Genomic DNA, 27152 nt, shown 5'->3' with positions numbered 1-27152 from the left:
AAAGGTTGTATTTCAGGCCATTCAATCTCAGGGAAAAAAAAACAACACTGCTTTTTATTCAGAGTTATGGTTAATTAATTATGGAGGTAAAAATAAGGACTAAGCAGCTGTATTAAAGGTATATTTTGCCTGTGTATTTGCAAATACTGAGATTCCCGTACTCCCAAAGTCGCTGTTGGGCTGCTGCCTTTAATGGGGAGGGGCGGAAGAATGAAGCTTTTCCAGGAAATTTAATAAAGCCAAGAAATTTAATAAATCCGAATTGAAAAGAAAAATATTGATTTAGATTCAGACTTTAAAAAGAGGTCACAAAAACAAAAGCAGTAAGCATGACAAACTCCTAAAATCCACATGTATTTGTTTATTAGTAAGCAACTGTCAGGCAAACTTGTTGTCCTGACAAGTTGTAAAAGCCTGCACTGCTATTTCCCTTCTGCAAAAGCCTGCACTGCTATTTCCCTTCTGCAGACTTCTCAAAAAAAATAAAAATAAAATAAAATAAAATAAAAACACAACCCACTTATCTCACATTATCATCTTGTAAATGCAAATGCCTCCCCATAAGCTGCCAAATCAACAAAACCCCCCAAAACTTGAGAAGCAGCCAGTTAACAGCAGCGCTGGCCATAAGCCAAGGCAGCGGCGGAGCAGAGCACTTTTGGACAGCGAGGCTGTAGCATGTGTTGGATGTTTCAAGTTGGGTTTTTGATTTGTTTTCAGTCACAGTTGTTTGAGATAAGCTGCAATCTGACACAAGTAACTGCCACAACAGAACCACCGGTAACCGAGTTTGAAACTGGGATTTAAATCCAAACATCGAAAAATACTACTACTAATAAAAATTGAGGGGAAAAGATGCATGTTTTAAGGAATTGTACCTAACGTTCTGTATTTGAATTAGCTAACAAACTCCTCCTTCCCTTGAAGATAGAGCAACTGGGTCTAAGCAAAACCCATGTTGCAAACTTGAATGGCAGGAGGTTCTCTTTGCAAAAGGATTGCCAGCAAATTCCCTTCCGATTAGCCTGCTTGCTTCCTGCAACCTGCCTGCAATTACTCTGAAGCCCCCTGATGCCACAGGCTGGCTCATGCCTTCCTCTACCACCCAAGAACAGATCCGGGCGCCACGTTTACTGAACGCTGCTCCTGCGGTGAGCCCGAGCAAGCATCCCTGGACAGACTAGACCTGGTTTAGAGCAAGCTACCAGCTCGCTCCTGCTCACCATGTCACATGGAGTACGAGAACTAGATACCTCGTGCAGTAAGTGAAACCAGAAGGTGCATTAAAGAAGTGCACCTACTGGTGACCAACCACTAATGGGCCACTTGGTCTCCAAGCCCCAAGGACTAGAGCTGATTGGAAGTAAGCCGCCCCAAAATGCGTACCACATCCATGCTGGGCTCCCAGCACCAGCTGTTTTTCCCAGTGGATCTGTCCCCCTTGGGCTGTGCTGCTGTTAATACAGTCACAGACTTGTGGGGTGGTTTGCAATCACAAGGCTTGAGCTAAATCTCTGGGAACATGCTCTCTTCCTCCTTGTTACTCTGTCTAGCAAGCTGTCAGTCCAGATAAGAAAGAAAGATGCAGGACAGGAACATCCTGGTCCGCTTTATGATCATCTCTCCAGTACGGGTGAGAAAATTCCCATCTGGATGCATGCAGAGCACAGTTATATCTCAGCACACAGGGGATACAAACGTAAAGTGACAAATACCTTAAATAGTATTTTCAAGCTGACGAAAAGTACAGCATTAAAAGCGCTTGATATGCTCCAGTAATATTAGTAAACAGTTTAGGGAAATACCTGAAATTACAGACCAGCTAGTATGCCTAATTTCAATTTGGCATGACAGTTTTCCTCCAAGGAACACAAGTCATAAACATGAAACCATCAGAAATTTTTTAAAAACTCAAGCACGATATACCCTAAATCTGCCACACAGTTGAATAAAACCAGGGGGAAAAAAAGAAACCTCAGAAAACGAGACTGATGTGATTTTTTTTTTTTTTTTTTGGTCTGTCTTTTGAAAAAAAATAGGGATCTGGTGCAAAAATTATTTTTACAACAGCTGTTCAAACCCAGGTTTAATCTTTATCTGCCCTGGGCAGAATCCTCAGCTTCATACAGGCATAGTCCAAAGCGCGTGGCCAGGCACACAGACACCTTCCAATCCCTGCAGTTACTGCACCTGCCCATGCAGCTTTATGTCATTTTCTGTGATGCCATCAACACATTTTTCCTACTTTTTCCTCTTTAACTCATAAATGAAGATCAGAAAGCTGACTGGCAGATCAGTTTATGGTTCTGCTGCTGCAAACTGGAAGATTCATTAGGAATGTCCTACCAATGTACTATCGAGTGAAGAAAAACGGTTAAGAAACATGCGAACATTGCCATATTCTAATTATATCACTCCACACACTGTACCTCCAGGAGATGGAAATATTTAGTCTTCTACAGTTTTACAATAAGGAAAATACCTTCATCAGAGATTGTGGGAACACGCAGGTTCAAAAACAGAAATAAAGGCTTATTTTAGTAAGTATGGGCATGTTACGTGAAAGTGAAGAATTTATGCCAATACAAAGCAAGCAGTATTTACAAATCCCTTTGTAGGGAGGACATCACTATTCGGTTCAAACTATTTAATCAAAACATCTTGCCGCAGGCAGAGAGCAGTAGCACTGGTTCACTGGAATTACTGCCATGTGCCCTACACTAAACTCCCTCAAACATTAATGAACAGAAACTGCTGGTAACTAGTTTTATTTTATCCTGTAACATTTAAATGTTTCTTTTGAAAGACACATGAACTGGTAACCTCCAAAATCTTGCATGTAAGTATGTACAGCTAGAACTAGACAGCACAGTGGAAAATGCCTTTCTTATGCCAATAGCAATACTGCCATATTTTTGGCTTTATACAAGAACTTTCCCAAAAGAACATGGGAGATTATCTAGTTTGCTCACATAATCACGAAACCAATACTGCATGAGCAATGGTTTCAAGAAATATGTTTTACATCCAAAAAGTAAACTTTCATTCTATGAAAAAACACTTCTGCCCCAAAGAGCTATAGCTAACGTAAGATATAATTTACAATATTGTCCTCTCATGGTTTGGTTACTTCTGGGAAGACTGTTTGCACTGATTTCAGGAGATCTTTTTAGAACAGCTGAGAGTTCAGCTCACCACATTAAATGTGATAAAGTGTGTATTTGTTCCAAACTAGACTCACTAACAGATTTGTCTTAAGTGGGGCAATTCTAGCAAACTAAAATATTAATTACCTCTTCTTGGTTTCTCAGCAAAGTGTGGATGTTTTGTAGTAGCTTTCTTGTTTAAATATAATCTCAAAGGTTTTTCAGCCTGGAGCCTAACGAACATTACAGCATTTCAGATTGGACCCCCACAAAACATACACAGTAGAATTCCTTTCTATGAACACACTACCTCGAAAGTCAACTCAAAACTGTGATTTTTACCGTATTGTTTTTATTCACCAAAGAAAATCTATAGAAGAAATTTTTATCTTTCAAGTACTAACTTCCTCAAGAGAGGTGAAGAGTAGAGAGTCCTGTTCTTTCCAGGCAGGTTTTTATTTATTTAGCATGCATCTATTTCCCTAGCTCACTAAATGCTTCCAATTTGCACATCACATTTTCCACTTAACTAGCTAAACAAATGGAACTTGTCAAGAATGCTGCCTGACCAATACGTCAGCGCATCCCACCTCAAACCGACCTGTGCTACTACACTGGTAAGTAACTTTAGCTTCCTCTGGGAATAACAATTGTTTTTCAGTGCAGACAGTCAAGCCACCAAGAATATAAAGTTTAAGCCATTCCTCCACTGTTGTTCTGACACTCGGCTCTGAGTAATTCATCCTGGGTGTCCCTGTGAGGACTTTTATTGAGAAAGGTCTAACTGGTTCCCTTTACTACGGATCCACAGAGATCACCTGCATGGTGGTCAGGACTTCTCTTAGTTCGGGATGAAGCTCTGAGCTCGTGTAGCATCTCCAATACAATTACTGAGTCAGGACAAGGTACTTTCAAATACAGCTGCAACAAGCAATTTGTGCACTTCACCTCAGAGGATAAAGTACGTCTTAATGTCATTTTAAAGACAAAACGATAATTCTCTCTGGTGGAGCTTCAGGAGACAGCTGCTTCCTTTAAGGCACAACCCTTAATCGTAAAGGGTCAGCATGTCCATGTATATAATTCTACAAAATCTCTAAGCATGGAGACAAGCATGGAGAATTTGTACAAGGCTGATGTGACTCCTTCCACTAACATCTGGGATGCAGCACTTCTATGTCAGGAACGCCTAGCAAAAATTAGTATGACAGGTTTTCAGTAGTCGGAGTGGTACAGACTACTCAACTTTCATCTGTCTACTGATAAGATTCTTCATAAGGGTACATATGTACAGCTATAATGAGGGTGGTCCCAAATAGTTGAAGGTTTTCTGATAGCAGAATGCCTGGCCGTATCATGTCACATCAGGAAACGGCCTGCAGAGCCCTTCAGCAAGCGGGCCAGGACTTCTGACAGCAAGGGCTAGAGCTTTGCCGGCGAGACACAACCACAGCTCATTTCCCAGTGCAGCACGACGCCCTCAAAATTATTATTTAATCTCCATGTTTCTTCAGACAACAGGCAATGCTGGGGAATGGCTCTTCCAGGCAAGGGCTCAGAGCTCTGTCATCCCAGGAGCACTTTTTCAACAGCGAGGCCTCACCAGTGCCCCCGCTCCTTGCTGAACATCCCCGGTTCCCAGACTGCTGGCAATCTGCTCTCTACAAACTAGCACTAATAGCTTTGCCAATACAGAAACTAAATAGTGAAGAGAACACAAAAGTTGATCTTCAAATGACAAGCAAGCTATGAAAACATCTCTAAAGATTACTGCTGTGTTCAATATCTTCTGAAAAAGCTGCATTTCTAGACTATTTCTTCTATTTAGAGCAATCCAGCTCCTTTCTCCTTTTCAAATCTTCTTTTGTTGAAGGCTCTATTTTGGGGTCAGCTCACATTTTAATGACGGAGCTGCTGAAGAGGGCTCCTTCTGAACAAACCCCAGCATTAACAGGGGTGCTCACACAGAGCAATACTCCCCAAACCACACCAGCGAATCTAGAAAGCTGCATTTCAGCTGCAGGAGGTAAGAACAGGAAAGGGGCACCAGTTCACGTACACCTGGCTGCAGCGCTGACTGTACTTACATTTCTGTACATGGGTCTCTAACTGAAGAAGCTGGTTAGTTTTAGAGGCAGGGAAGGTTTTTGTACTGTAATCATGAAAAATGCTGCACAAGAACACTGTCTTCGCTTACTCCCGGTGCCTACTGAAAAATAAAAACTGTTCCTAAAGAGCCATAAGGGCTCCATTTGTAGCAATTATTTGTCTACAAGCTAGGATCCAAAGGTGAAATACAGACCTATTGGCAAATTGCTCTGGGATACACTTATTAGCTCATTCCTTTCCTAAAGCAGAATTCCACATGCTAGGAAAATCCCTGCATCTATGCACAGCAGCAATAAAGAGAAATTTTCTCAAACAGGAGTAGAACATGTTTGTTATGTTTCTCCGAGTAGAACATAAGATGGAGTGATCATTTCAAATGCAGCCTTCTACTTCAGGACACAAATAAAATGAACACAATTTGGTTTCAAAATCCGTCAGTGACTTGGGAGTGATGAAAACATTCCTGTTACCCTCACCAAGTGAGTGCACTCTTAAGTCTCTGAAGTAGGTTAATACCGTGATTATGGCATTCGTGGAGTTTTGCTATGGCATGCTGCTACAATCTCCTTTCACAGTTATCAACTGCATGAGTAAAAATGGGTTTTTTGGTACAAAGGTTAAGTACATTAAAGAAGAGTCATATGAAGCTTTAGCCACACCTCTATCTAAAATAAAATCCGCAGGATACAAAGACTTGATACATTCAAAGGTTTATTCAAGCCTTTTGGCACAACTCCGCCATCTATTTTAATAAGACCTACATTTTATGGTATTTTGAAAAAGGGAGCACAAAGACCTACTTCAGATCATACAATTGATCTAATGCTTCAACATCAAATACAGACTGTTGGGATTCACTTCCAGACTTTGCATTGTGTTGTGCTCTAGCAACCCTTCTAAATCTGTAATGGAAACTGCATTTGGAGGAATCTTCTCACCATTGCTGGCAAGAACTTACCCAGGACCGAATACACTGTGAAGTGTCCATTTAGCTAGATGCCAAAGTCTGACCTCTAATGGATGAATTTCAGCTTCAAAGTTGAAATTTTCATGAAATAAAGCAGCATTATCCCAGACAATGAGAACTTAATACAACCATTAGGCTTTAGCTGAATAAACATTAATAAGTTAAAATATGCTGATGGATAGAGACATATCAACTATGAAATCACAGACCTCAAAGCTCATCATACACAACAGGTCAAACGAAAATCCTAGTCTAAATGCAGGTAAAATGTACTTCTGAAGGTAATGTCCCCTGAATACGTTGTCTTGCTCATATCAGCTTAAGTATATTGACGTTTTCTTGACATAAAGATCTGGCTGTCTAAAAACCCATATTCTAAAGATGCTCAGCTTATGCAAGCAATACTGACAATACTGACTCATTAGTTTATGTACCTACTATTGTCAATACAAATCATTTATTTTTGTGTGTAGAAATACCATTTTTTTCATTTTTTAATTTTAGGAGAAAATCCCCAGTTCCATCTTTCAAATCTGTTATGGAGCATCATTCATTCTAAATCTTTCAATTTGTCAGTTCAGAACAACTTTGTTACAAGGATGTAATTTAAAGAATTTAAGAGTTTAAGGAAGGCCAATAATATTGAATATTTTAAAGAAGCAAGTAAGAAGCTTAACCACACATTTTAGCAAGTCTAAAGAGAAATAATTTGAAAGGTATTTATAGCTATTGCCTCCTTATTTTCATGTTTCAGGCTTTTAGGTCTAAATCTAAAGGGAAAATTTCTCCCTTTGAACTAGGTTACTGTAAATTGAAATTTCATTACTAACCTTAGAGAATTTGATCTCCTCCAAACATCATCTCCTTTTTAAAGTTCAACTTGTGTTTGGATATAATTAGTGTTGTAACAGAAAAAGTCTGGCCTGCAGAGGTTACAGTACATTAGCAAAAGATGATATTATAATGATTTCAACTTATCTGCTGGAGATGCACTGTATAGAAGGGAGTATGAAGAAAGGACAGAATATGTAATCCTGACCTCAGTAGACATTGAGTTCATCTGACGGTCAGCAAATTTACATGACTTCAAAGTCACATTTTTCAAGATAGCTTCATGTTTCTGAAACAAACATACTAAATATTGATAGTATTGCCTTTGATATCTTTTCTCCCTGTATCTCTAAAGAACAACTCACTAGCACAGTTCCCTTGCAACTCCACACCAGAAAACAACGTTTAACATATGTCACAAAAATTTTTTTCATATTGAGTATTAAAATGTTTTTCAATAGTTCTGCAATAAAGCACAGCTGTCTTTTCTTAATCTTTTCAGTTTGGCAATAGTTCTTAATGAGACAGTTTCCCAAGAAGAAAGTGTTTTATTTCTGGCTCTTCCCATGCCTTTTTTTGTCTTTTGAACCCCAGCCATACAAAAACTCATTCACAAAGTACCCATGAACACTTTGTTGGACCTTAAATTGTAAGTTAAAAAAAAAAAAAAAAAAAAAAAAAACTTTTGCCCTGTGTTACCAAAAGGCCCTGCACTCTCAGAGCTAACGTTTTGAATGAGGCCGTGGATGTCCATACAAAGGGGGGGAAAAAAAAAAAAAAAAAAGGTTGCTGGAAAGGCCACTACTGACTTGGAACTAACGGAGCAGTGTCGCCAGGAGCCTGGTATTTCACCACAAAAGAGGAGCGAGTCTGTTGTTACACAAATGAGCTTTAGTATTAAGAAACGTTTTAAAAAAGATCAGATGTTAATTTGACTTTCCTAGACACTGAATTTTAAGCAAAAGGTGAAAAATCAACCCCTAAAGTTATCTTGCAAAATTACAAGGTTTCAAACTTCCTCCATTACAAAAGTCTTGATGTAAAAATCAGTCATCCAGCTAGATCACTTGTAAACAGTGGTATCTTTATATCTGTCCATCATACAGCTGATAATCAGGCAACACAAAATCCTGTTTTTTCAGAGCATGTTTATGAAAGTTCTTATGGCATCTTATAGAATTGAACACGATTTCTTCATTATAAAAAGGATTCAGATCTTCCCTCAAAAGCTTTTTTAAAAGGTTAATTTGTTTTACGAACAGGGGAGTTTAATACAAATACATAAAGTATTCCATAAAAACACATATTTCATAATTATTAATATTCTTCTGTCCAGTTGTTCTGTGGACATATAGCCCCAATCAATGGATACCATCACAAGAAAATCTCCCCAGGGATCTTTATAATCTTTTCAATATGATGACAATTTGTGTATCGAATAGAATATGAGGAATTACTGAATTAAGTAATTACTGTAGAGTTGAGTAGCTTTTCAAATATATGGGATATATATTTGCTTTATCCTTATTTGCCAAAATGACCATGTCCCTGAAAGTGGTTATGAGATAATTAAACATGAATGAATAATAAAATTCATCTGACATCCCACATATTTTTAAACACAACAAAGGTTCATCATTTTCTGAAGTTCCTCCCTCAGAACCCTTGCTGCTCTTTTATATATCCCTATATATTTATATATCCCTACATTAAAAAAAAAAAAAAAAGAAAAAAAAGAAAAAAAAAAAGGAACCTACAAATCAGCATTAAAGCAGGCTTCTGGCTTTTTAGAACTCCCTTCAAGTTTTTTTTGGAACGCTCAAGATGCATTTGCTTCATGGAAGTAGACAGTCTAGCAGCTAGTGGGACTACTTGCACCTGCCTGGTAGGGAAGGACTTGACCTGAAAAGAAAGAACATAAATCTGCATTATCCTGCACTGGACCTCATCAAGGTTTGCACATACTGATGAACTATGAAATACAGGCCTTTCCAACATTTTAAGCGGCATTATTTAATCCCTAATAAACCTCCTCTTAATATCATTAAAGCCTGTACATCTCTCTCTGTTCTAACTCTGTGGCAACATCAAGCGTCCATATTTTAACCAGCTCCTTTGCAACTGCAGCAACCGCAGCCTCTGCTCATCCCCCTGTTCCTGCTCATCACTTCTTTGGAAGTACTGCCAAAATAATCTGTCCTGAATATCACTTTGACTGGGTCACTCAATCTCTGAAGCCCTGCACTAATTTCATTCCTTCAACCTATCAAACAGTTTGTCTCCTTCTTCCAACTAGGAAGGAAAAATAAGATTCACAGTTCAAAATATTCTTTTTTTTCCATTCTGAAGTTCTGCAAACTGAAAAGGGAGCAACAAAAGCAAACAAAAAGGGAGAAAAGGATGAATAAAACAGTACAAGTCATGTACATGCCAAAGCAGCCTGGCTAATCACCCAGGCTGAGACATCCCCCCCAAAATCATGCCCTACAATCCGCATAAGGATGGAGTTGTTCTCCCCTTCCTGTGAACAAGAGGGATTCCTAACTCCTCTGCCACGGGGCTTCTCTTTCTAAAACATCACCTGGATCTGAAAAAATTTCCTTAATGATAACTTAGTTGAAAACAATACCTCTCTGTGAAAAGTTCCTCTGTTGGCAGATTCTATTTCATCTACCTGATCAAAATTTAGCAGGCTGCCTTTTAAAACTCATTCAAGCAGCACAGATTAATAGATGAGATGAACACTGTCAAGATACAGAAACCTAGATCTTCCAGGGCTCTTGTCGAGCTCCGTGTAGTCAGGTTCGGGCCGGGGCAACACGCCAACGAGGCAGGCGGCACCCAGCACCACTTTGTCAGTGTTAAGCATAAAAAGCGGCACCAACTGCAACATGTTCCCTGACCGCTGTCCTTCCATTCACTGAACAGTGCAAAGGTCCCCGAGAAGCAGCAATATAAGATCAACTCACTAAGAACAGTATGAAAACGTATATCCTGAAAGGATGTTAAATTAAGCTTATGCAGGCAACTGCGAGTCAAAGCTTCCTTAAGATTTTAGTGCTTAACTCTACAGCCCCAGCATTTCTTCAACATAATTAAATACACACAGGTATAGATGCAAACAGATATACATATATCATATTGCTTTAATTACAGTTTAACAAAGAAAAAGAAAATCGATGAGACATAAGGAACTCTGTAGCTAGCTTTCATTTTGATCGCTAGCGTCTCTTCAGAATTGTCATTTTTTTGACATGCTTACCATATTAGAGGCTGCATTTCTCAACATCCAATTCTGTTGGGAGGGGTTGCTAATATGTTATATTTAAAGAGACACTTCAGAGTCTGTGCATTTTTTAAAAATTGCAATTCACAAACATCCCTATACTAATAAATATAGCAGATGCTAAGTGTATATATACACAACTACATCAATATTAAACTATACTCAAATGCAGAGTATACCTATATTTTGATGCATTTAATTCACTTTTTTGCAATTTTGTACGTTCTAGTTCAACATACAACTCACAAAGGCAACACAAAGTATAAAAAGATTAATTCCATAGTATCAGTCAACCACTACTGATGTTTTTGCTTCCCACTTAATTATCATCATGCTAGTCCATATTATTGTGACGGGTGAGTTTTACCCCCTTATTATTTTGATGGCAATTTTATATTTAGAAATGAAATTAATAACCAATCTCAGAAGACTTATTATGCTTAATTTCATTTCACTCCCCGAATCATCCTTTTTACTCTGTAATTTCTCCTCTAACTAAACTAAAAGAATCAGAGGTATAATTATAGATCACAGATTAGCTGTTCAACATTTGCTAGTAGTTAAAATGCAAGCAGACATTAAAAACAAGTTGACTCCAGAGGAAACTTCCCCTCCTGTCATTTGTAGGAAAGACTGCTGTGAGACATTAATATTTGTGAAATCAAGGCTAAAGCTTTCTATGCTTTTAGACATTTTTGTAGGGCCCTCCTGGAGCAGGAACCCCTACCACCATGAAACCCATGTCAGACAGATCTCTCATCTCCTCAACTCTCATCGAGTGCAGTCAGGTCTGGTGAAGGGAGGAAGACAATTCTCCAAAAGGTTATTTCTGGATAGCATCCTGCCTGGAATCTGTTGTTTCCTACCTTTCATAGAATTGCCATATCCAGTTTTCACAACTGCTATAGCTCCTTTGTCATTCAAGAGAAATGGTCACATTGAAATCCACATACACACCGACAGACAGATAGATAAATAGATACAGATATATACACACAAATGAACACACAAAGATACAGATATGAAATAAGGTTTGGGGGCAGTATTTCTCACCATCAGACTTCCACTTCATTTTCTACTGAAACCTGTTATTGTCTAGGCCAATAGGCTTTGATACAGGGCTCTATACCACTTAACTGCGTTCTCTAGGCTGATTTCCTTACAAGAACCAGCAGAGGAGGCAAGTGGCTACATCAGCCAAAGCTCCAGAGTGGATCCTCACATCAGTGAGCACAGATCAACAGGGTACTAACCGTAGATCCACTGCACAGAGGTAGGGACAAAGTATGTTTCACCAAGCAAGCTTGGGTATCATTCAAGGTTCCTCCCTTATTATGAAGATTTTCCCAAGGAGCCTTGTGTTTATTACACTTATTCTTTTCAAACACTGTTACTTTGTCACCTACTGTACGCCCAAAACGTTGGCTCTTCTATCAATGCCCACATCTAAAATATTAGTTTCACGAATCTCTGTTACCTCTGACACAAACTCACTGTTACACTGGGTGAGGACTGCGTTCTTCAGTACAGAAGTTATACTCGTAACCCACATCCTATTTGTCCTCTCACATTTCTTCCTGCAACTTGTTACGTCAACCAGCACAAAAGAGAACAGAACCTCCACTCAGGAAGACACCGCTGGTCCATAAAATCCATCTGGCATATTCAAAAGCCTATGAGTTCTTGTGTTCCACATAACTTTTTATAAGCCTTGAGCCCACGCAAGCTCAAGGTAAAATATATTTTTGCTCCACGTTTCAGTAGCAAGGAGTATACTGGCTTCTTAATGGGAGGCTCCAGTGTAGACTCTCTGCTGCCTCTGTTCCTCTCCACCACATTGAGGCAAACATGCCCAGGTACCCACAGAGCCCTGGCCATGCACAGGAAACCTTTAGAAAAAAAGGAAGATCCAAATTATGCTTTTTCTCCTTTGTTGATTTAGGCCTTTCATTTTCCATCAATCTCTCTGTCATCGCACATCTGAGGGAAACAGTACAGAGTTACGAGCTCACGTTGGCAACATGCAGAGTGTTCCTCACTTCTGCAAGCTAATAAGATGAAGTAGTTAGTGAAGCAGATTTACAATTAACAGAAGAAGCCTGCACACTAAGTTTACGATCAAAGATGTGTTGCTCAGAGCAACAAAACAGATCAGAAAGCTGTGAATTCTGTCAGATCTCTTGGTAGCAACCATGAGCGGTCTATTACACAGACAACCTGATTTATATTTCACAGCTAAAATACAATGAAGTAGAACACTGTAAGCAACTGTTTTCGCTGTCAGGCCCACTTGAGGCACTGCTTACTGTGACATTGGGCTTGTTAGGTTATCAGGCTAGAGGCCAAACAAAGTAAACACAGACCTGGGGGCGGTGGGGGGGGGGGTGCAGAAAATCAGAGGAGTGAGGATAGGTGGAGGAACTCCAGTAATCTTATCAGTGAAAACAGGAGACACGGAATAGGCTACTTGGAAGTCCAAAGGAATATGATTAGATCATTGCTGCAGGTGTGAAACCCACCAAGACAGGTCAGCCAGAGAAACTTTCTCCCCCGAATGCTGTGCTAACTAAAGGAGGTCACTTCCCAAAGGAGCGCAAGACCTGTTAAGTGATGCTGGGGGAAGAGAATTCAGGGATTGCGTTAAAACCTGCTATGGGTTGTTTTAAGTGGTTGGGGGAAATGTGAAAAGTTTTTGTTTAGGGAAAACAACCACAGACCGGAAGGAGAGGGATCAAGGATGATCAGGGAGCAACAAGCATGGAGAGTAAAAGGAAAAAAAAAAGGCAAAATTGGGTCTATCACTTTGTCATACAGAAAAAAGCAGGTGATCAGTATGCCCATCTGACCGAGCCCCACATTTGACAACTGCAGCCTCTCCTATCTTATTAAATCCTCTTTCTAGGTATCTTTTGTGGGGCATGTGCTTTACTCTGAGCCTGTGTATGAGCACAAGTGAACTTCAAGTCAGATCAGCCGACAAGTAGAAGAGGTCTGAGTGCCAGCTACTGGAACAAAAAGCCACAGGGGCTTTCTGAGGGGTCTGGGTGCCCTTATCTGGAGAAGGCTGAGGTCAGGAGCACAGCTGCTGGACAGGCTGAGCATCTAAGACCAGCTACAGAGAGAGCTATATTGCATGTGTATGTCCACTAGCAAACTTCTACTCTGATCAGACAAAGGGGAGGAACAGGATCGAGCCATCAGTGTAGTACATGTTTACTCAAGTACTGTTTGCATTTATGTAGGTGCTAGTAAAAGCATTCCTCTCCATCTGGGATGATTTGCATGGCTGGTCCTACTGTTTTTAGTGTGTGTACACATGCCTACTGGGAATATACACTGAGCCTTGTTACTGGCTGAACCTGGGGACACCAAACCATAGCAGCCTCACCTCTATCAGTAGTCTCACATCTATAGGGCTAGGACAGGTGGAAATCCCCAGGCCTTGTAGCCCACCAGGTTCAGTTACTCCTAATGAAAGATTCTGGAAACATGATTAAATTACCATTTTGGTTCTGAACATGCTGACACGTGCAGCTTGTTTTATCCCAATATAAGCATCATAAAATATGTAGGAAGCCCAGAGAGACCACACTGTTCACACCTTCACACTTTATCTACTTGGAGCAAGGAAGGGTGGTTTCACAATTCAACAGTCAAACTATCATTTGCCCTATTTCTCCTATTTTCATTGCTGTTTTGCTCCAATGAGTAATGCTGTCTCCAAGAAATGGAAGTGAAAGTTGTTCTGTTTTTGTCAGAATAATAATGGATACTGGGTTGGCAACTCTGCCTTCCTGTGCTACACAATGGGATGAATACAAAGAATTAGGAAAAGGCTAGTAGCACTGTAGTAAATAAAGTATGTACACTCACCTACCTGCAAATAAGTGATAAACGATATAAGTGATATCGTTTGGTGTTTCCCCTTTGGCAACAAGAAGAGGATGAACTAATGGTGAACACCGCCACTCCTCAATGACACTGCTGGAGACAGAAGTTTGGGGGAGAGGCACACGATCACAGCAGGGAGAAGGAAGGTCACAGCGATGAAATACTATTTTTAAGATGTCAAGAGTGCCTCCACACAATGTTGGGTAGACAGTAACAGGGAACAAATGACAGAACTGAAACAGTTCTGAAACTGAAACCTCTCCAAAGTTCAGGTTTGTTCAAAGTAGACATATTGCTTTGGCCTCACCAGTGGCATCAGCAGAATGAAAGATGCCAGCAAGTATGTAAGTATTTCCTCCCTATAGTCTGGATACATGTTCAGTTTCTATCCACAGAGGCTGCACAGACTCAAGCAGGCAAGAAATATATCTACCTTCAGAGCTCCAAAAATGAATCCTCTGTGAAAAATACCTCACTACAGAGCACTAACTTAATGACAGAGGTCTTTAGCGAACAGCTAACGGTAAGTAGTAACTTTACATGCTGGATATACCATCTTTCTGAACTTCGTAACAGATCCTACAGGTTCTCAGCAGCAAGTGTGATATATAATACTATCAGAAAAACAATACCTGTTGTCTCTAAAAATAAGAAAAAAAAGGACTTAAGTCCATACGTACATGACCACTCTACCATCCAGATGCTCATGACTAATACTGTAGGCATTAGCAAACTAGGTGAAAAAACAACTATGGGAGGTGAATAGAAGAAAAACCTCTCAAGGTACATATGACAGAGTTCCATGGGTTATTTTAGTATAATTATTCTACACCACCATTCTGCTTGCAGAATGCAGGAGAAAGCTGCCAGAAGTGCCCCGACTTCTCTTTCCCTGTAAAACCAAAAGCATTCAGTCTTCACTGGCTTTGGTTGTTTTCTGAAATAACTCTCTCCTTTGTGATGCTTACATTTCAGAGGACCTTGATTCTTTTCCATATTCATTGTGCTTCCTCCAAAACATCTAGATACACATTAAAATCTGATCTGACACGTGCATTACAATACACATTGAAAGAATCATTTTGGAGAAAAAAATTAAGTGCCTATACTACACCTATCTCCAGGTAGTATATTCACTATCAATTGGTCTAGTTTAAAACACAATCAAAATGTAAAAAAACCCCACTTTTTATTCAGTTCTTTGTTTTTGTACAAGAGACCTACACAACACGTTATTTAAACAAATGCATGTCATCGTCTTCTGCTATGTACGTTACTTTGTCTTCTGCTAAACCAAGCAACTGTAAAAACAGAGAAATGTGTTCTCTGTCTTTACACTAACACTAGTTATTATATATAACAATAGTTAGTTAAAAGTAATACAAATAATACGTAATTATTTCCGAAGATATGTATATCCCTAAAAGGAATTCATTTTCAAGAGGAATGGTATAACTGAACACATTCATTGACTGTGTCTTTGGAGAAGCCAAGTTCATTATATATTGTATTACATTTATTCTGGATTGCATATAACGTGATTATTGATTACATACCTAGAGAATATCAATAAGAATCACAGCCACATCTTTTCTTTACTCCTGAAGACAGTGAACATCAGTGTCTGACATATTTATCACAGGCAGCCTGAGTCTATTATTTGGCCAAATTCACTTTGCGTTCTTAGAATAGGAAGAGTAAGCAACTACTGTTCAAAAGTCAATGACATTAAAGGTTAAGGACACAGTGATTTTTCAACTCAGATTTTTGTGACTAATTTACTAAGCTATTTAACTAAATAACTCATGTTCCTGGCCACTAAATTATGCAAACTGAAACCTGCATGTTTTTCTTTTACTTGTACTTTGCTCCACACTTTCTTCTTCAAGACCTGACTAATGAATTTACTGTGATACCATTACTGAGACATCTCAGCTACAGCCCAAAATAAGAAATAGGACCCTCAGATCACGTTCCATACTTACATGAAGCTTACTGCAATAACGTGGACATAATGCTAGTAAAGAGGGTTTTAAATTAGGTAGGAGTGGGAAGGAGGGTGTCATACAGACAGAGCAGACAACAAAACACAAGTTGGGTTTGGGGGGACTCCAACAGGTGCCTGCAGCTGGGGATATGCGTTTGGGACATGGCTATGGGGGACCCCTGTACACCCTTCTTGGGGAACCTGCAGGCATAACCACCTCTTTGAAATGCCTGTACACCAATGCACGCAGTGTGGGGAACAAACAGGAGGAGCTGGAGATCTGTGTGCGATCGCAGGGCCATGATCTCATTGCAGTCACAGAGACATGGTGGGATAGTTCACGACTGGAATGCTGCCATGGATGGCTGTGTGCTTTTTAGGAGAGACAGGCCAGGAAGACGAGGTGGTGGAGTTGCTCTTTATGTGAGAGAGCAACTGGAATGCATCGAGCTCTGCTTAGGGGCGGAGGAGGAGGCAGCTGAGAGCTTATGGGTAAAGATCAAAGGGCAGGCTAACACGGGGGGCACAGTTGTGGGTGTCTACTACAGGCCACCTGACCAGGAAGAGAAGGTTGATGAGGCCTTCTATAGGCAGCTGGGAGTAGCCTCACGATCGCAGGCCCTGGTTCCCATGGGGGACTTCAACCACCCTGACATCTGCTGGAAGGACTACACAGCAAGGCACAAACAGTCCAGGAGGCTCCTGCAATGCATTGCTGATCACTTCATGTCGCAAATGGTGGAGGAGCCTACGAGGAAGGGTTTTCTGCTGGACCTTGTCCTTACCAACTGAGAGGGACTGGTTAGAGATGTGAAGGTTGGGGGCAGCCTTGGCTGCAGTGACCATGAGATGACAAGGGATACAGAGAAGGCAGAATTACTTCATGCCTTCTTTGCTTCACTCTTCACTGCTAAGGGCAGCCCTCAAGAATCCTGCAGCCTGGACATGAGGGAGAAAGTCTGGAGAAGGGAAGCCTTTCCTTTGGTTGAGGAGGACAGGATTAGAGACCTTCTGGGCAGGCTAGACATCCACAAATCCATGAGCTAGGATGGGATGCACCCACAGGTACTGAGGGAGCTGGCGGATGTTGTTGCCAGGCAGCTCTCCATCATCTTTGAAAGGTCCTGGAGAACTGGAGAGGTGCCTGAGGACTGGAAGAAAGCCAGTGTCACTCCAGCCTTCAAAAGGGGCAAGGAGGAGGACCCAGACAACTATAGGCCGGTCAGCCTCACCTCCACCCCTGGGAAGGGGATGGGACGGCTCATTCTGGATGTCATCTCCAGACATATGGAGGAAAAGAAGGTGATCAGGAGTAGCCAGCATGCATTCAGGAAGGGGAAATTCTGCTTAACCAACCTGATAGCCTTCTAGGATGGAATGACTGCTGGGTAGATGAGGGCAGAGCAGTGGACGTTGTCCACCTTGACTTCAGCAAGGCTTTTGACACTGTCTCCCATAAGATAAGCTCAACAAGTGCGGGTTAGACGAACGGACAGTGAGGTGGCTTGAGAACTGGCTGAAAGGCAGAGCTCAGAGGGTCGTCATCAGTGGCGTGGAGTCCAGTTGGAGGCCTGTGGCTAGCAGCATCCGCCAACACTCAGTACTGGGTTCCATCCTGTTCAACTTTTTCATTAATGACCTGGATGAGGGGACAGAGTGCCTCCTCAGCAAGTTTGCTGATGATCCCAAGCTGGGAGGAGTGGCTGACACACCTGAGGGCTGTGCTGCCATTCAGAGAGACCTGGACAGGCTGGAGAGCTGGGCGGAGAGGAACCTCCTGAGGTTCAACAAGGGCAAGTGCAGAGTCCTGCACCTAGGGAGAAATAATCCCATGCACCAGTACAAGCTGGGGGCTGGCCTGCTGGAGAGCAGCTCTGCAGAGAAGGACCTGGGAGTGCTGGTGGATGACAAGTTGACCATGAGCCAGCAATGTGCCCTTGTGGCCAGGAAGGCCAATGGTCTCCTGGGGTGCATTAGGAAGAGTGTTGGCAGCAGGTCGAGGGAGGTGATCCTGCCCCTCTCCTCAGCCCTGGGGAGGCCTCATCTCGAGTCCTGTGTCCAATTCTGGGCTCCCCAGTCCTGGACTGAAGACAGACATGGTGCTACTGGAGAGAGTCCAGCGTAGGGCTATGAAGCTGATCAGAGGATTGGAGCACCTGCCCTGTGAGGAACGGCTGCGAGAGCTGGGCCTCTTCAGCCTGGGGAAGAGAAGACTGAGGGGGGATCTGATCAATGTGTACAAGTACCTGAAGGGAGGGTGTCAAGGGGATGGGGACACACTCTTTTCAGTTGCCCCATGTGACAGGACAAGAGGCAATGGGCAGAAACTGAACCACAGGAAGCTCCGCCTGAACGTGAGGGGGAATTTCTTCCCTGTGAGAGTGACGGAGCACTGGACCAGGTTGCCCAGAGCGGTTGTGGAGTCTCCTTCTCTGGAGATCTTCAAGGCCTGCCTGGATGCAGCCCTGTCTAACATGCTCTAGGTGACCCTGCTGAGCTGGGAGGTTGGACTAGATGATCTCCAGAGGTCCCTTCCAACCGCACTGATTCTATGACTTTATGCTAAGTAGCACCTGTTTATTTCTGGGAAAGCAGGCAAGCTTTAATGCTTCCAAGGTTGCTGAATCAGGTTAATTTTCCAGATTTACTTTTCTGATTTCCCTTTTGCAAAATGGGAGCAATTGCCAATACAGTAGATACAGCTAAACTGTATTATACAGTGAGGAACACTTTTGACATACTGTACTATTACCTGCAGACCTTCCCATAATATTGACAGAAAAAGGCACTATCTTTCAGGAAAGCAGAAATATTCAAATATATGTAATGCAACAAGCTGACAGAATTGCCATTCATTAATATTTATTAGGCAAGCAGAAATCTTGCACTAAGGATGACATAAAAGCATTATTGTCATCAACATACTTGTCCCTGTAGAATACTTCTGAGCGTACCACTTCAGGATCCTTCCACTAATCCAGAGCTCTAGAGGCACTTCAGCTACTAACTTGGATGAATTAAGTCTTTCTTGCTCAGTTATGTTCATTTTGTGACAGAATTTTCTTCCTTGAATTCTATGGACAAGAAGTCCTTCTCATTCACGTTGTTCCTAATACAAAACTCCCCTGTTGGACTTTGCACAGACTGCAAATGGAGCAAAATTTTCCCTTATTTTTTTTTTCTTTTTTTCCTGGCGCCTGTTTGGAAATTCTGTTTGTTCACCAGCCCCAGCTCCTCACTTCTGCCCTGTTTCAACCAGGTTACAAGCAGGTACCAGGCTGAACTGGATTCAGAGCTGGCCATAACTGCCAGCAACCCATATACCTCCTAATGTATAGACAGCCTTGGAGCATGGTAATACCTACCTATGTTTAATGACTGTTATATTAGTAAATAATCTGTGAAACATCTACTGCATTAACCTCCGAATTACCAGTTTCAACCAAAATGGTTTGACTACTTTTATAACACTACAAAACGATAACAAAAGCTCTCGGAAAATGTCGTCGTTACGCTGAACTGATTGATCCCTCTACTGAGCAACAGCAAAGTAACACATCCCCAACCTTAACTTATGCAGAGCTGTCTCTCAATTAAATATAAAAGCAAACATTTTAACAAGAGACAACATCCATTTCCACATATGAATGCTTCAATTAACACAGCTATGGACCCCTCCCCTTCGGTTGGGCATGGTGTTTGACAGAGCTCCCTAATTTATGATAGTTAGGTTATTTGATAACTCTTGTTAATTATAACTACACAAAGCCAAAATTAATGATTTTCCCACCCCCTTTCAACTTGAGAATGAATTCATAACTTATATCAAGACTCAAAAGCGGTGCAATTAATAGCATCAGTAACCACTTCACAAAAGAGGTTTGTTAAAGGAATGCATGTGGACTCAATTAGCGTTCCAATTAATGTTGCTGTACTTGATCTATAAATTATTGAAAAAAATCACACAGCTATGATTAACAGAGCAAATCCATTCTCTGTCAATGAAAAAAAGCTCCTGACAGTGCTTCTCTTTGATTTTGGTTTAGAATTTTGCTGGATTCCATAAATTCTAGCAATCTAATCAGAAAAATAAGTGAATCTGAAACAATCTGACAGCTTAGAATGCCTCATTACATAGATGATGCTTTAACTGTTGTTAGCTGATCATAATATGAATTTTTTTTAAAAAAAAACAGTCATTGTTCATAACACTTACTAAACTGAAGCACCAATCTGGAAATATACCTGTAAAAACTGCACCCAGATTTCTACGCAAGGCAAACTTGTAACCTTCATGACAGACACCTTCAACTCGTTCTCATATTTAGCAGTGGTAAATCTAAAGATCAACTTCAAATGCAGTCTAAGAAACCTGAAACAGGACTTGGGTAGCATTAGACATCTATGATTAAAATTGCAAAAACTACAAAATACAATCTTGTTTAAAGGCTTCTTATCCCCAGAGCCTTCTAAATTCTCTAGGTACCTCCTGTCTGATCTCAGCACGATTACAGACGGGCCTCTAGGAATGCAAAGGATTTCCTTCAGACAGTTAGATGGACTCTAGTCTCTCATTAGTGTTCAAAAGATCCAGAAAATAGATTTGACTGTGCCAGAAGTCCAATCTGATACGTGCAAACAGTTCTGGAGCCAGTGCTGCCCTTCTTTGGGTTAGCAGCCTTTTAAAATAAGACACTTCAGCTTTTTGCCATGCCAGTCCCGAGAGGAACAAATTCACATCTTCTATCACCACAGAAGCGCCATCACACAACACCCTCCGCTCCTGCTGGTGCGAGAGGTGACACTTCGTGCAACAGCAAGAACAGTTCACAACATCAGAAGAGCACAAGCAGTTAAAAAAAAAAAAAAAGAAAAGAAAAGAAAAAGCACTTGTGTGAAGCTAGGCTTGGGCTCTCATGCATATAGTGCAAAGACTTCTTCCACACTTGGCATCAAAAAAATTCCCTGAGTGGACTCCACTCTCTCTCGCTCCTCAAAAAGGAGGAGGCCTCTCAGTTATCCGTTCCCACCCAAATTCAGGAGATAGTTCAGGTGAGGTACACTCACTCAGATAACACAGATGCCTGACACATAGCTATAAGGAAGTGTCTAGGCAGAGCTGCAAACTTCCTATCGCCCAGCTGCAGCGATCTGTGGCTTCGCAGCCTGACTGCCGTGAAACACAGTGCCGGATGCCACGTGCTTCCCACGCGCCGCAGAGGAAGCTGCTTAAATAAGGGCTGTAAAGTTCACCCGCAGGGATCCTTACCAAAGTCTGTGATGCTGACTGTCAAAACGTGCCTGACTTCCTCTACGAACCTCACTTTAGCTTTTTAAAATCTGTGTCATTTGGAATATTGATTCAAAAGTATCACCACAGACTCCGTACAGGAGACGGTATAAAAGTCAATCTCACCAAAACAAACCAACCAACCAACCACCCCCCCCCCCCCCACACACACACAACACCCCTCTAAATTCTGTAACTGTGCAGATGGAAGAAAATAAATCCCCAAGAAGTTTGCCTGGCTTCTCACGAGCAGATGCAGATCTGCACCCAGATTTGGTAGCCTGCCTCACTTCTCTACTAACTCCCATTTCAGGACTCCTGCTTAGGTTAATTTTGCAAGAAGAGATTTTTCCAAGGTAGTTATCAGGCTGGATTCACCATTAATGCAGTACAGCTCCCAAAAGGGGTTACTCAATCATTTGTACATCCAAAAGGCTCAAGTAAATGTTTTCTGTTTGATTCTTTAAGCCACAAACACACACACATTAACAAAATAAATTTCCCCACAAACTACAATACAGCAATGTTTTTTTTCTTTCCCATCCCTGTTTTTCTTAAAAATAACTTTGGCTAATAAAACCTTTAATTTCCTATCCTGAATATTTAAAAATATAATGTTTGTTATTTACCACATTTTAATTAATTTTCTACTTTTTTCTTAATTATTGATTAGGAAATTAATTTTCTATTATTCATTTTCTACACTTTTCCTAATAGAACACAAAATTTAACTAGAAATGACCAAAATGTCACTGGAGAAGGCTTAGAGTGGTGTTTTCTAACCCCCTTGAGAATTTTGCATGATGGTCTTTTAAGAAGCAACATGAAACCTCTTCAGGTTGTCTTCTAAAATTTCAGCAAATTCTCACAAGGTAATTACAACACAGGGGTAAGTTACTAGTTAGTAGCAGCCAAGAATGGCATGAAGATCAGGGCTAGAAGTGAAGGACGGCAGAAATCATATTTCCTCCAATAACACCTGATACACTGCCAGTTCATACTTTGGATTAAAAGGTAGACAGAGGATTGAAGAGGTCAAGTTGAAAAGCTGGTCCGACTGCTTCAGTGTCTTGACAGCGTGCGGAGCGGAGAGCAACAAGTCGGGCAGGAAGGGAAGTGCTCGTTTCATCTTAGTTTTCCTAACTGCTGTCTCCTGTCTGTTAAAACCCCTGCTGTGTGCTGGGAGTGTGACCTGGTGGCATTTCCTGAACTCACCGAGTTCTGGAGACACAACATTTTTCTGTCAAGTCAAAACTGACTGAACAAAAGGCAAAATCAGTACTTGATTTTTAACCGTCTATTTTTAAGATTGTCCGTAGTCATAATGTTAACAGACAACTACAATTTGCTACTATCATGGTAGCACTGAACATGCTTATACTACATTAGAGTTTTGCAGCTGCAATTTTACTTAAATAGCCGCTTCCAAGAGGATTTCATATTCAAGCTCCTGTCCTTCCTGCAGCAATACTGCTTTCATGCTGGAACAGAATACAGTTTTACAAACTGGCTCTAATGATAATGGGGAGATACCAAAGACTTAGCAAGAATGACTACAAAGTTTATAGCTGTAGGAACACCGTGCCTAAGGAGGAGCGTTTTAAATAACCTCTAAGAAAACTGCTTTTGCACATGACTACGAGGAGAGAAGAGCATTCCCACCGCATACAAACAAGATCTCCTAAAATCAGAGGGGCAATAATGCCATGTGCTCCATCTGCCTCAGAAATTAAACCATTTCCCTGTCATCAAAAAATCCTTTTTTAAGCCATCTATGATATATCTGCCTTCCAGTAAAATATAAAGCACTACATCTGAGTGCTGCAAGTCATAGCTCCTCAATCAAGATAAAATACTTCTTAATATCAAAAGCAGAATTTCCTAAAGGCTTTTATGAGATATGCAAGTTTATATCAAACTTGCAGCTACTGAAGAATTCAGTGGAGTAAGTCCTGTTTTAATTTTCTGGGAAGAGAGGGAACAATGGAGGGCACACACTGAACATTTTTCCCCTCATCCCCTTCTCTTTTCTAACTGGCCAAACACAGTTTAGACTGGAGAGTGTCACCACTACTTCAGTAAACCCGGTGACGGAGCCTAAAAGCCACTGCAGGGAAGCACAGGAGAACTTAGTTTTTAAGCGTGCACCCTACCTGCTGCAAGGGGTTAGTCCATCCCAAATGCAGACCCTTGCACTGGCCCTGGCTGAATGTTTCGAGATTTCTGTTGGCCTCTTCCTTTAACCTGTCTAGGCTACGAAATTGTCTGCTTAAGCAAACAAGTTACAGCCTCTCGCCTGAATTAGAGACAGGCATCTCATCATGTTTTACATTCACATAACAATTAAGCTTTGTATTGTTTGAACACTTCATACAAAAAGCACCACCTTCATATATTCTGAAACAGATACAGTTAAAGATTTAGCTGATACTACACAAAAGACTCGGGGCTAGGTCTATAAAGAGCCCTGTCCCATGCTCTAACCCCACACTAATCGCTACACCCTTTCTATTCCCCCCGATTTTCGGCATGGAATACATCTGGGGACAGTTACTCCACCAGGAAGCTCACGTCGCAGTTACTAGACTTGCTCAGTGCGGTTCTGTGAACTGCAGATGTATCAGAGCGGCAGATAACACAGCGAACGAGGCCCCGTTCTGCTGGCAGCTGGAAACGCCTGCATTTGCAAGAGCCATTCACCACACACGCATTAGAGCTGAAATTTCTACAATTACAAAGCAAAGACTTATTTCTCGGGAATAATCATTTCCATTGAATAATCCAACTTGCTGATTGCAAACCTAGCTTCAGGTTAGCACTTGCTACCTGCCACTGCTTGCAGTTAATGGATGTGAAAACACTCGCATTTTTCCAAATGTTCACGATTCATCCTGTTTGAGGGAACGGCTCATTTGCTGAAACACGCACGCTGTGACACAATACAATGCAAAATAAATGAACGCATCAGAGGCCTGGATGTGATCCGAAGCAGCCGCACTTCCACATGCAATAAAGAACATGATTAATTCTGGAGATGTGCTACTGCGGTACACCGGCCACTCCAGGTCTTCGGGTACTTTTACATGCTGGATGCAGTTCTGACTGCTGCCACAGAACATGTTTTATACTTTTTCTCAGCAGAAAAGCAACTCCTAGAATTTCCATTTTGAGGGATAGTGTCAGATTTTTTTTTTTTTTTTTTTTTGTACAGGAGCATTCCATTATTATGATTTATGAAATTATTTTTTTCAAGTTGGAAGTTGAATACTTCATTGACATAAAAATCAAGTCCCTTAAACAGCTGTTCATTGTTCTTGAAAGTTTCATCCACCACCAAAAGGAGTAACACAGGAGACACTGCAACGATGCTATTCATTATGCAAGGAGGTTGGACTAGATGATCTCCAGAAGTCCCTTCCAATCTTACTGATTCTATGATTCATATCACAAATAACTGATATGTTCAAATTTACCTACTTGCCCAAAAAATTAAATGACAAAACCAACTTCACTTTCTTCACATGCCTTGATCTGCCTCAGATCACATTTCATTTTATAAAGCTTTCATACTTTTGCCTTTCCAAAACACACTTTTTAAATAAACTTTTTCTTCATTATGGAGTTTAAGCCTAGCATAATCATAAGAATTCTAAACCATCTTCCTAAATGCACACTTAAAAATGTGAAATTGTGCCATCTCTCTGCAAATGTCTAATACAAAATTTTTGATACCAAGCCTATAGCAATCGCCAGGCCTTAATTATTGGCTCACCAGAATCACTACAGTAAAAGGTATACCTGCTTAGAAGCTGCTTATCAGATACCTAACATGAGTACTTACAATACACATACAAGTAGAATTGAGAATAATCTTTGTCTGAGAAGATGCAAAGTTCTCAAAAGTAAATGGTAGAAGCAAATGGTTAAATTCTACACAGCAAAATGAACCAATATGATATTTAAAAGATCATATTAAGGCTTAGGTCTTGCTACCTAATAATAATATTTGAACAATTTTATATTAAATTTAGCTTCAATATCAAATTCACATCTCCGTAGATTAAAAAAAGATGACTGCTAAGTAGAACAATATAAATTATCATGAGAATTCTTAGTTGTTCATCAATGCTTAAAATCCTCAAGCAATAAAAATACTGATAAAATCTAAGGATAAAGAACCCTACATCTTAGAGAACTCCTGCTCATAAGCACCAATTCACAAGTCCCATTTTTCAAGCCTATAAGTCCGAATAACTGCCCTATAACCTGATGTGGAATCATAAATCTGAAATTATCCAGATATGCATTTACTTGTAGCTTCTCATTAATTCTATGTTTCCTTCTCCTCCTCTGCTATGTTTCCTTTACCAGATTACAATTAACATTGCAATACTGTATCTCAGAACAGCACCTCATCCAACACATGGCCCAAATCACAGCGATCTCTCTGCAAATTACTACTAAATTCTCTGCAACTTCACAAGATGTCAATTAATGACACAATCACAGAACAGTTGAGGTTGGAAGGGATCTCTGGAGATCATCAAGTCCAACCCTCCTGCTCAACCACGTGACCTAGAGCAAGTTGCACAGGACATAAACTCCAGCAAAAAAAAATGCATCTAAACTTTGGCTTGCTCAAAACAAATCTTTAGATTTGTTTGGCTTAGAAACAAAATCTTTAGGAAAAAAAAATGCATGTGACAGAGGAGAATAGCTCTTTTTGGTCACACTTTTTCATTAAATCTGTTTTTCATTTGCAAAACAATTACAACATACATAAAAAGTAAAAATTAATGAAGTGAGATATCCAAGTTTTCTTATATTTTAAATATCTTTTTAATAATACTTTTTTTTTTTTTTAATTTTCAATGAATCAAACCCTGTGTCCCTTCACCACACAATACTCCCGTAGGAATTAACATACGTTTACTTTCACTGACCGTGTAGGCAACAGAAGTATCACAGATGTGTAATAAGTGGTTGACGTAACTGCTAACTAAATACAACATTCTTAAGAATAAAGAAAAATTACTGATTACCTTTCTTTTTGGAGTCTTTTTTTGTGCTGGTTTTAACAGCCACTTGAAGTTCTGTCTCAGTTGACATCCTATATTCTTAGTCCTCTTCACACAGATCCAGTATCGCGGTCAGGCTCATTTAGAACTTCTCTCCAAGAGAACAATTTAGCCTTTCAGATACTATAACCCAAACAGTTCATCTCATTCATTCCTTTTGAGTGCTGTTAAACAAGCAAAGAAAAAGTTATGGTTATTTTCTGAACCTAAAACATCAGAAAAAAAATGGTATTGCAGTTTACTAAGAGGGAAAAAAAACTTGAAGTCTTCTCTGGGAAAACAGAGTCCTTGATTCAGTTGCCCATACTTTCAAATGCTTTTAACACAGGTATGTAGTGCTGTTTGAGATAATCTGGGATATGCAAGAAGTCTGCATAGGCTGCAGGTACACCACAAGGTGCACAGAAGACCTAACACCCTTCTGGAGCAGCAGCTGGAGGCCTCAAAGAATGGTCAAAAAAAAAAAAAGAAAGAAAAAGAAAAAGAAAAAGAAAACCCATCACCCAAACCTGCAGACTCTATTCTTAAATGCAACAATCCTAAAGTAAAGTAAATATAGCTAGACAT

At 40.6% G+C, this 27152-nt stretch overlaps 1 protein-coding gene across 4 annotated transcripts in view; it reads right to left on the bottom strand.

The window, feature by feature from the left end:
- DAB1 (DAB adaptor protein 1) overlaps positions 1-26616 on the bottom strand; it is a 114586-nt gene extending 87970 nt beyond the window's left edge. For all 4 annotated transcript variants that reach the window (XM_062581551.1, XM_062581552.1, XM_062581553.1 and 1 more), the window contains exon 1: positions 26550-26616. In XM_062581551.1, the coding sequence (XP_062437535.1) occupies positions 26550-26616 (67 nt within the window). The remainder of the gene's footprint in view (positions 1-26549) is intronic.
- Between the last annotated feature and the right edge of the window lie 536 nt (positions 26617-27152).

This window comes from Rhea pennata, chromosome 8 (assembly GCF_028389875.1).
Source record: "Rhea pennata isolate bPtePen1 chromosome 8, bPtePen1.pri, whole genome shotgun sequence".
In the NCBI taxonomy this organism is placed as follows: domain Eukaryota; kingdom Metazoa; phylum Chordata; class Aves; order Rheiformes; family Rheidae; genus Rhea; species Rhea pennata.
Note: the sequence above shows the minus strand (reverse complement) of the source record. Positions and strands in the feature narration are given on the sequence as shown.